Consider the following 10,801-nt stretch of genomic DNA (forward strand, 5'->3'; position numbering starts at 1 on the left):
TCTATCTATCTATCTATGCTTTAGGCTGAGTAGGTACTTGGTCTAGTCTCGATCGCATCAAGGAGGAGGAAGTTCTTCTATTACGTCCCTTCATCCTTCTCTCTTCAATCAATCTTGTGGTTAATTACGTTCCTTTCTATCTACCTTTTCTCCAGAAGAAGATGTTTCTTGTCGACTCTGGATTCTGTCTATCTATCTATCCATCTATCTATCTATCCGTAGTCTACCTCTCTGTCCTTAGTCTATCTATCTCTTTGTATGTACTTAAATGGAGTTGTGTATCATTCATTTCTTTTCCATTTGTGTTGTCTTGTTGGACTTCTTTTCTGTGTGAATATGTGTATTTCTTTCAGAGGTTTGCTGCCATTCCTTTCTAGCTCTTCAAACCCTGCTTATATCGCTCTCTCTGGTCTTCCTCTCTTCCCTTCACTTTCTTCTTCTTCTTCATCCACCAGCAAGTTTATGAATGTGGAGAAGGAAGCTCATCTAGCTCTATCTCCCGTCACATCCCATCTCGAGAGTTTCTTTACAGGCTCGCGCTTCAAGTATTCTTTCTCATCCAAGGCTACACGAGCTAGCTCAAATCGACGTAGACTTCACGGTCTCTCTTCTCTTCATTCTTCCTCTTCCTCTGCTTCTAAGATCCTCAAGGAAAGAGGAGAAGAAGAAGAAGAAAGAAGAAAAGCCACTCATGGTGGACTTCTGTCAGCGTCTTCTTCTTCTTATTTGAGAGAATCTTCAGTAGGGGATTTCTCTCAAGCTTCCGACAGACGTCTTGCAGCTAATGGAGATTTCCCAAGTGTAACTTCTCAAGGAGATCTTTCCAAGACATCTGGAGAGAATGCAGATCTGTCCCTACAGAAAGATCCACAAAAGTCGGAAGGAGGCAATGAACGTCGAAGAGAGGAGCCATCGCTGAAGAGGCCATTGGGGATTTCTCTGGAAAATGAAGAGAAAGAAAACAAGGGAGAGAAGGAGAAGGAGATTCATGAGAAAGAAAGACCAAACGTCTTTGCTTTTTCAGATGACTGGAAGTCACACTTGCCTGCTTATGCCATGTGGACAGAGTCAACGACAACAAGAGGGGCAGGGGGCTTAGGAGACACCAAGAAAACATCGAAAGAAGAAGAAGAAGAGAGAGAAGAAAGAAATTTCGAGGATTCTTCTGCGCATTCACTTCCTTCTCCTCCTGTGGTATGTCCTTGACGAGTGCAGTTCACTCTTGCTTTCTCTTGCTTTCTCTCTTCTTCTCTCCTTTGTATCTATCATACCTTTCTTACACTCTTGAATCTGTCTTCATACCTTTCATCTGTATATATATATATACATACAGAACGAGAGAGGCGCATGCACAGATAGATAGGTAGAATGTGAGAGAGAGAGGGTGTTGCTCTAGCAGTGCTGAACGGTTCAGGTGGAGAGTCGTGGGAGGAGAGTGAGATCTATTCTACTGCATGCACACGCGCAAATCTCGAAATAGGCAAGACTGCACAGACAGATCCACCGTGGTGGAGTTGTAAGTAAATTACATATATAAGTGCATATTTATATATAAATGCATATTTATATATGTAGATATACACCATTCACTATGTGTGTACGAATTTACGCATTCGTAGATGCATGCATATATCATTCACTAGGTGTACGTATATATATATATATATTTCTATGCTGCGATAGAGTGCCCCGAAATGATGGACGTTGCCCTCTCAATTCTTTCTTCTTTCTTTCGTTCTTTCTTTCTTCTTGATTAAGCCTTTTCTCTCTTTCTTTCTTTTTCTTTTTTCTGTCAGCGTCTTTTTGTCTTTCTTCATGTGTCTTTCTCTACATCTCCGAAGTGAGGTGTCTATTTAAAGAAGCTCTCCAGATCTCTTTCTTCTTCTTCTTGCTGTTTCTTATATTCATCATCTGCTTCAAACTGCTTTTTCTCCTCTCTACTTCTCGTCTCTTTCGTTTTCTGTCTCTTTTCTTCACTCCTCTGCTTTCTCTTCACTATTTCTCGATACGACTAGACACTCCCTTGTAATTGACAGATAGAATGAATGAAGCTATTTAAGGGCTTCTTTCTCTCTCTCTCTCTCTTCGTCGATGCGTCCACGCATATAGTGGGTCTGGGAAGAAGGATGGATGATAGGCACTTGACTTTCATTGCCTATATACAGAGAAAGAGAGGAGGAAAATGTATATCTAGTTCCATATACGCATTTATGTATCGTGATGGCTACATATATATATCTGTATAGCCATCACCATAGATCTTCTCTCTCTACGTATTTATATATATATATCTGGAGAGAGAAGAGAAAATATGTATATATATATATATATATGTATATATATATATATATATGTTTTTATGTAGCGGTTGGCTATCATGAAGAGTGTGTATTAATGTATGGAGAGAGAAGAGGAGAAGACTATACATAGAGAGACAGAAAGAAGCGAATGTGTCTTTCTTTCGATGTCTATTGTCTCCGCTGTAGATTCTCGTGGAAATTTCTAAAGAACTTCACGGGAGAAATCGTGAGAGTAGAGGACAAGCGGGGATGCTTCAGTTACATCTCCTTATCCCTTTAAAAGAAGAAGAAGATCTTTACATGGGACAAGAAAGAGAAGAAACATCGAAATCTTCATCGATTCTCGCGTCTCCTTCGTCTGCTGCTGTATCCGCATGTATTCTTGAACCTCCCCCCTCCTTTCTACCTTCGAAGAAATTCTTGTCATCTGAAAGCAGACTAAAAGACGAGAAATCTCACCCTAGAGGACTTAAAGAAGACAAGAATGAGGTAAGAAGTTCTTTAAACGAAACACCTCCATCATGGACCATAGAGTTGCCAACCCTGTCTACATAGCTCCATCTATCTATCTTTAATCTATCTATCTCTAATCGTTGATGTATCTATCTCTCTGTGCGAAGCTATTGATTTATCTGCCTGTTTCTCTTTAGTCTGTATCTATCTCTCTATCTTTAGTCTCTATTTATCTGTCTAGGAGAGATGATGTGCATGTAGTCTTCTGTATGATATGAAGGTTGTCTACTTTCTCATTAGCGAGCCATATGAGGCGAAGGGAGGGAATCGGAGTTCTTTTCTCTCTTCTTCTTCTCTTTCTTCTCTGTTTCTGTCTTAATTTCTTTCTTGTTTTCTTTCTTTCTTTCTTTATTTTAGATGATAGACGATGGAGAAGATTTTTTCTTCTGCCATTGCGGCGCGAGAGTGTGGAGTGAAGAGAAAGACTCTCCTCATTCTCAAGACTTGTCTACGCAGAAAGAAAGGAGAGATCGAATGAAGCACAAGAGGCAACAAGAGGAGGCTCTATGGCTACCCTTCCCTGTAAGGTTCCTTCTTTCTTATCGACTTTCTCTTTTCTTCTTCACTGAAGAGGTGTATGTACATCTGCTCTCCTACTCGACAAAGAAAGAAGAAGAAGAGAAAGAGAAACAAGATATCTATCTCTCTCTCTTCTACACACCAGTGAGAAGGATAAGGTCGGTGTGGCTTATATTCTATCGTTCACAGTGTCTTTACGCTTCTCGTCCCATCACATATATGAAGGAGCTCTAGATTCAGCCTCTACCATGATGACCCTTTGCTTACTCGTGAATCTGTTTACACAACACTATAGACATATCTATCTTCTTCTCCGTCGATGCTTCTCATCCATCATATACTTCATTCTATCTATCTATCTGTCCATCTGTAGATCTGCCTATCTACCTATCTATCGATCTGTCTATCTACCTATATATATATATATACATATGGATATTCGTATATGTGTATGTATGAGATAGAACAGCGTGGAAGGGGGATGAGTCTTCTCTTGTTTTCTCTCTCTTTCTCTAAGGGAGACACTGTAGGAGGCTACTTATGTTCTAATCAAGGCTGTAGGTGTCTACTCACTACCTGAAACATTCTACCCTTTCTCGTTCTTCGTCTTCTTCTCCTCCTCTAGCTTCTTCTTCTTTCTCCGTCTTTTCTCTCTTCTTCTTCACCGTCTTCTCCTTCTCGCTCTTCTTCTTCGGAGTAGCCTTGTCTCCGCTGGGTCCGCATGCAATCCCTTTAATTCCAGTAGAGACCTTCTTCTCTCTCATCGTAACAGGGCGAGAGAGCGGTCTCTAGCAATCTCGATGTTCCCTCCCGTAGGAGGGCGTCACTGGTATCGATCTTACTATCTCTTTCTTCTTTTTCTTCTTCGTCATCTTCTGATCCTTACTTTATCTTTCTTTCTCTCTTTGCCTCTCTCTTTTTTCTCTCTCTCTTCGTCTCTTTCTGTCTTCACTAGCTTTCTATAGAAGATTCTCGCTCGAATGGCACGTGTGCGAGTGGTTTGCTAGCGGTGAATGAACTCGAAAGAAGAAGAAGAAATGAGAAGGTATCCAAGAGGAAGAAGGAGAAGAACAGTTCGTCTGAAGAAAAAAAACAGAATCGTCTCTCTTCGCAACAGTCTCCGGGCGTTGGTCTTCATCCTCTCTCAAATTCTCATCTCTTCTCTCGATCGCCATCGTCAGTTGTCGACTCTTCGGGTGTATCTACACCTCAGGGGCCTCCTCACCCCTCTCCACCTCTGAGGGGAGGAGAGAGGGAAAGTTCAAGGGAGAAAATGCAGGTTGAGAAAGGAGAACAAGATAAAAAAGATGAACTTGAAGAGAAGTTGTCAAGAGTATCCTTATCTTCTTTTTCTTCTTCACCACGTGTTAGAAAAGATGAGTTACCTACCTCTTCTGGAGACGAAAGGAAGAAGCTCTCTCTTGGTCCCAAGACAGCGAAGGGAGATGAAGGAGATCTAGAGAAAGATCAAAGAAGATCAGAATATAAACCTTATCTCGCCTTCCTTCGTAGCTTTTCTTCAGGGGAGGATATGGTACCCTGTCCTCTCTTCTATGCAAATCGAAAATTCTTCATACCTGTAAGAACGACATCTCTCTTCGCATCACCTGTTTCGAGAACACAGTACACTTGACTGCCTTTCTCTCGGCCGTTCCTTCAAGGGTTTATACACCCGAAGTCCCTGTACAGTAGTCTAACTCGCCCGTACATATCTAGGTATATATGTCTATATATACATATATGACAGATAGATACAGAAATAGATAGATGTCTCGACTGTCTTCGTTTCTATGGTGTGCAAAAGGTTCGTCTTTGAGGCACCTTTCTCATCTGAAAGAGATTTGCCGATGGGTTCGAAGACGACTTGGCATGCCCCTGTGGTCTTCCCATAGTATCACATCATAGCTATGGAGTCAAAGATAGTAGCCAACTAGCTTCTTTCTTCGTTCAAGAGGAAGTGCGTGAAGTGTGTATGTCTAGATAGGTCTTCATAGATGAACTAGGGGAATTGCCATTGTTCAAGATGAGAAAAAGCGTCAAGGGAGGGAGATCTCCTCATTGCTTGTTTCTCCTTCACTCAAGTCCTCTTAGATAGATTCTAGAGCCAAGCTTTTAGGAGAGATAGATTTCTATGAGAATAGTAGAGTCTATTAAGACCTTACATAGGAGTAGTACAACGCTATGCCTGCAGGGGCTCATGAATATTCTCTTAAGAACAAGGAGATATCTATCTATCTATCTTCAATATATTTCCAATCTATTTATCTCTATAAGTTGATGTATCCATCTTCAGTCAGTCTATCTTTAATGCGTGTATCTCCTAATCTTCATCTATCTGTCTATCTATACAAAGGGTGAAGTGCGTAGATCCATGGGTGTGCATGTCTCTGTCTGTCTGGAGCATGTGAGTGTTTCCTCGTCCATTCAACAAGGCAGTCACTAAGAGCTATCTCTTCACTTCTTTTTCTTTCTTTTTCATTTGGGTAACGTCCTTTCTTCTTCATAAACTCAAACCCCTCCTATCTTTCTTTCTTTTCTTCTATTCTTCATTGGGTCTCTTCGGTCGGTTGATCACTTTTGTCTTTTCTTTCTCTGCAGTTTGCTTTGCTCATGCTTCTCGTGTTGATCGTTGTTCTTCTCTTAGCAATTCATAAAAGATGTATCAAGTGAGGACAACTTGCTCTTCTCTCTTCTCTTCTCTTTTCCTCCCTCTTCTCTCCTCTTCCATCTTCTCTTCTCTTACTCTATCTGGGGAGCAGATTTAACAGAATGGATGTCTTCTTGTCTTTCTCTTCCACGTCCTCCTCTCTTTCCCTTTTTCTCGCTTTCTGCTTCTCACGTATATATCCCCCTCCGTCTTCCTTCATGATCACGGCCTTGCCCTAGCCCAGCTAACAGGTAGAAGAAGAAGTAGAGAGGCAGACGAGGCGGTCAGTTACTTAGGAGGTGGTTGCTGCTGTTGTCTTCGAGCCAAGAGTCTAGGATGAACGATTTCTCTTTCATCCTTATCCTTGCACAAAGGCGTGAAGGGACAAGAGGTTATCTAGTGAGAGTGGGGGGGGGGATGTTAGAGCCGCCTATGAATTTGGCAGTTGAGTAAAAGAGTAGAGGGAGGAATGTTCATCTGGATCATTCATTTTTGTCTTCATACATGGAGAGGTAGAAGGAGATCTAGGGGCTGATACTCTTATTATGTCTCTTCTTTTTCTTTGTTTTGTCAAACTACCACACCTCTATAATCCACCGAAGACTTTTCCCTTCATTCTTTTTTCTTTCCCCACTCCCCTGCTGAGAAGGAAGTTACTTTCTTCTTCTTCTGCTCTATCACCTCATGACAACAGAGCCTTCTCTAAAGGAAAGAACTGTTCAAGATCTTCCCTATATGGAGATGCCATCTATCTCTTTTTCTTTGCTTTGTTTTATGTATCTTTCTCTCTTTCTTTCTTTCTTTCTCTCTCTCTTTCTTCCTTTCCTCATGTAGAATCTGTAGAGAGGGCGTCGTTTTCGTCGGTGTTAAGCAAAGAATAAAACTTTTAGGATTATGGTGCAAAGATCAAATTCACTTTCTTTGCTGTTGCCTCCACATGTTCTTCAAACGGTCAAGAGATCGAACCTCGGGAGTGCAGCTCATTCTCAGTAAGGAGGGGAGTCAACCGAGGAGACAAGAAGCGAAGCAAGAGGGGGGGATAAGGAGAGAAGGAAGAAAGACTACAAGTTTGCTCGGTGCTATTTACGAAGGTCTTTCCGTGCTTATGTTGTGAAGAAAAGTGTCTAGCGCGTGCATCAGTGAAGAATGTCTTTCACACACAAAGCTGTTGCGGATTAGTCATCTTTCTCTCTCTCTCTATGGATAGATCTATGTGTATATCCATAGTATTTCTATGTGTTATATGAAGGCTTTCGGTAGGTATGTGTCTTCCTAGTTCGCATGTAGATACTTCCCAGGCTTGTATACCTGTATCTGTTGTGTATTGAAGCTATAGATCTCTATTGATATAGCTTGACATATATACACATACATACATACATAAATACATACACATACATACATACATATACATACATGCATACATACATGCATATACATACATACATACTTACATACATACATATACATAAATACATACATATACATACATATACATAAATACATAGGAAGAATCCATCACCACGGTTGTCGTCTCCACATATAGCGATAGGACGTATATCTGTCTTTAATCTATCTATCTTTAATCTATTCATCTTTAATGTATATATCTATGTAAGAGATCATAGTTTTGACAGAGGGTATGAGAGCTCTAACTAGTTAGAAAGCTCAGCGTCTTGGCAGGCCCTCCTGTGTGGGTCTCCCTTCCTTCCTTCCTTCCTCTCTCTAAATATCTTCGGAGGTCTTTTATCTCTAGGGTCTCATCAACTTCATAGAGACGTAATAGTCCATCTAATACACCCGAAACGACAACAGTTTCCATCTACCTCATTCATAAAACGAGAAGAAGCAAGATACAGCTGTTGATACATGTATCTTTATATAGACTCTCCTCTCTCATTCACCTCTGGTTTCTTCCCCCCTCCTCAAGACCCTCTCTATCTCCATCCTTCTCTTTGTATGAATGGATATGCATGTCTATCTCTCTCAGTTGACGAAGAATCTTCTTCGACCTCTACAGGGAGAAACAGCCGTCATGATCGAAGAGGAAAATCTTCTTCACGTCAGAATCTTTCAAAGAGCGCTGAAGGCAGAGGAGGTCAAAGACATTCTCGTCAGCATCTCTCTTATTCTTCTTCTTCTTCACGTGGTCGTTCTATTACTTCTCATACTTATCCGAAGCAACAAGAACACCCGCCTCATCGCCAGCAGCGAGATGGTCGTCCGGTGTTTCGTCAAGAGGTGTCTCCTGGCTTAGAACGTGAAGAAGATGTCTTTCCAGAGACACTTGATCTCCCCCCTCAGCCTTCTTTCTCTGACTATGATGGTCATTTGGAGAGTCCAGGCTATCATGCCTCGAGTCATAGAACCTTCTTTCCTTTATCGGGGTATCCGCAACAGCATGAAGGAGGCCAGATTCTGTCTCAGTCGCAGAGTGCTTATGAAAAGATCAAGAAAGGGCGACAGGCTGAACGGCAGGAAAAGCGAGAACTTCTACCCGCCGTTGTAGGGAGGCATCAGCATCACCATTATGACCTTCCTTAAAGAAAGAAAGAAAGAAAGAAAGAGTGAGAAGGAAAGAGTTAGAAGAAAGAAAGAAAGAAAGAAAGAGTGAGATAGATGAATGAAGAGAAAGAAAGACCTTTTGGTTGTGAAGAAGAAGAAGAGCAAGATGAGTGGAGGAGAGGAGGTGGAGGGTGTGGTGGGAGAGAGAGAACACGTTTTCTGCTTTCTTTCTCTTACGTCTATTTGAAGGAGGTGTCTGTCCCTACGCTTTACTTTTGTATGTGGATGACTGCAGGAACTTTGGTTCGCCTTCTTGTTAGTATGCGGCTTTTCTCCATGTCTATAGATAGATACATATCTATTCTTTCTTTCTCATCCTCAAGATATAAAGAGAGAAAGAGAGCGGGAGTAGTCAAAGTCATGCGGCAGGAGTTGGCTTATTACCTCTCTGTCCAAGAAGAAGCTCTAGGCTTTCATAGGGGAGATCTAGATTTTGTTCTCTTCAACGTCTTCTCTTCACTGGCATCAAGCTTATGATAGGTGGAGTACCCCTCTTTCTCTCTCCACTCCCCTCTCGCTCATCTGTTTATTTTCCATAGAACAAAGTCCATGAGTAACACGCGCCCCTAAGCATTTCTCTGAGTTTAGCATATCAAAGCAGAGGGCGCTATCATTCCTCATTGACGCTGTGCCTATAGACCTCGTCCATATACCTGTATGTATCTATCGATGTAGATATCTAGCTGGACAGATAGATAACCCGTCCAGATACCTGTATGTATCTGTCGATATGAAGATCTGGTTGTATTGATAGATACCTCGTCCACATACCTGTATGAATATATAGATATCTAGACGTGTAGATAGATAGCTCGTTCCTATACCTGTATGGTTACATCGATATAGATGTCTGGATGTATAAATAGAAAGATCTTAGGTATAGCGATGGATAGGTGTGTACATACCTGCACATACATGTTGACACCTTTGAATGCGTTTTAACCCTCATAGTAGGCTAAGTGCGATATGTGTGAATGAGGAGAACAAGAGGAAACGCCGTGGCTAGCCTTCCTTCATCCTGCCCGGTGGCATGTGGGGCTCGATGACTTCTGCTGTCCATACACCTCAAACAATGTAGGGGGAGGAAAGCTTGTGATGAACAAGAGAATGAAGTTCTTTTCAAGACCAACCCAGCGTAAGAATTTGTTCTTCCTGACTATCTTCTTGTTTGCTCATTCGTTTTCAAACCCGTTTTCCTTATTAAAGACATTCATCGTGGTCTTCTTTTTCTTCTCCTTTCTCTCATTGCTAATATGGTGGGAAGAGGGCATCACAAGGCCTACGAGCCCCGAAGAAAAGAGAGATACAGTCAGCCTCGTGTCCTCACTCATTCATCATACTCACCCCCCTTCAAAACAGTAGCAAGCCTTGTCAGTGCGGGCCATTAAATATACAGTGACGTCCATCTCTGTCATGTAGAGCCTTCATAGAGAACGGCCCCGCCTGCATGCGGGGGGCCCTAAGGCCTCGATCTATCTCTATATGTCCATCCTCACATGCAGTCAGCACCAAGTACGGAGATGACATGGGGTTTTTCTTTCTCTCCCGCCCCCCCTTACACGACTCCTTCACTATTTAATTCATCTTCTCTATTCCTTCTCTGACGATAGAGAAAAGGACCTGCGAAATAGCAGGTCCAGGAATGACGAAAGGAAGGACATACCCCCATCCAAGTATGATACTGCGGGAGTGACGAGGGGAGAGTAAGAGAAGCAAGAAAGATAGTCTTTTTCTCTTCTTGGATGGAAAGTACCAAGGAAAGCGCGTCGATGAAGAAGACAATGTGTCTCTCTTTTGGACAGGGGGAAGAAGGCCTTCATGCCTGATCAGCCGTCGCGTATGTTGGATAGTTAAGACTAGAGGTGTTCTGACTGACCAGGCTGGTGACTGGCCTCCCGATAAGATAGTTGTACAATTTCCAGCGTACGAAAACACCTCACGAGGAGTTAGTCAGGAAAAGAAAGAATAGAGGGAGCAACACTTAGAGCAAGCGAGCGAGCCACACTTTTCTAGGTGGACGAAATAGCCAAGATGAGCCCAAGAAATTCCGGAAGTATCTTCTCTCTCTTTTGTGCCTTTTCTTCTCTCTTTCCCTCCTGGTTTGAAGGTTACTTGTTTTGCTTTAAGTTGTCTCAAGAAGAGAAAAGAGCGAGAAAGGCCTCATAAGGAGGGCGAAAAGTTTATTTTTAGCCGTAGGTTTCGTTTCTTATCTTTGCGATCGTCTGCATGCCTATCCTGTCATCACGAAGAACGGAAT

General features: G+C 42.1%; 2 protein-coding genes across 2 annotated transcripts in view; both read left to right on the plus strand.

The window, feature by feature from the left end:
- The window catches only part of CSUI_009890 (uncharacterized protein), a 16,634-nt gene extending 8,077 nt beyond the window's left edge, over positions 1–8,557 (plus strand). Inside the window, exons 7-13 of the mRNA XM_068069999.1 lie at positions 354–1,194; positions 2,487–2,789; positions 3,171–3,335; positions 4,288–4,911; positions 5,931–5,998; positions 6,814–6,968; positions 7,970–8,557. Coding sequence (XP_067918023.1) covers positions 354–1,194; positions 2,487–2,789; positions 3,171–3,335; positions 4,288–4,911; positions 5,931–5,998; positions 6,814–6,968; positions 7,970–8,523 — 2,710 coding nt within the window. The 3' untranslated portion in view covers positions 8,524–8,557. The remainder of the gene's footprint in view (positions 1–353; positions 1,195–2,486; positions 2,790–3,170; positions 3,336–4,287; positions 4,912–5,930; positions 5,999–6,813; positions 6,969–7,969) is intronic.
- A 91-nt stretch (positions 8,558–8,648) lies between these two features.
- CSUI_009891 (uncharacterized protein) lies at positions 8,649–9,687 on the plus strand. Its single transcript, XM_068070000.1, has one exon. The coding sequence runs from the start codon at positions 8,764–8,766 to the stop codon at positions 9,019–9,021; it is 258 nt and encodes an 85-aa protein (XP_067918024.1). The 5' UTR covers positions 8,649–8,763; the 3' UTR covers positions 9,022–9,687.
- Positions 9,688–10,801: the final 1,114 nt, after the last annotated feature.

This window comes from Cystoisospora suis (assembly GCF_002600585.1).
Source record: "Cystoisospora suis strain Wien I chromosome Unknown contig_6273, whole genome shotgun sequence".
NCBI classification, from domain to species: Eukaryota; Apicomplexa; class Conoidasida; order Eucoccidiorida; family Sarcocystidae; genus Cystoisospora; species Cystoisospora suis.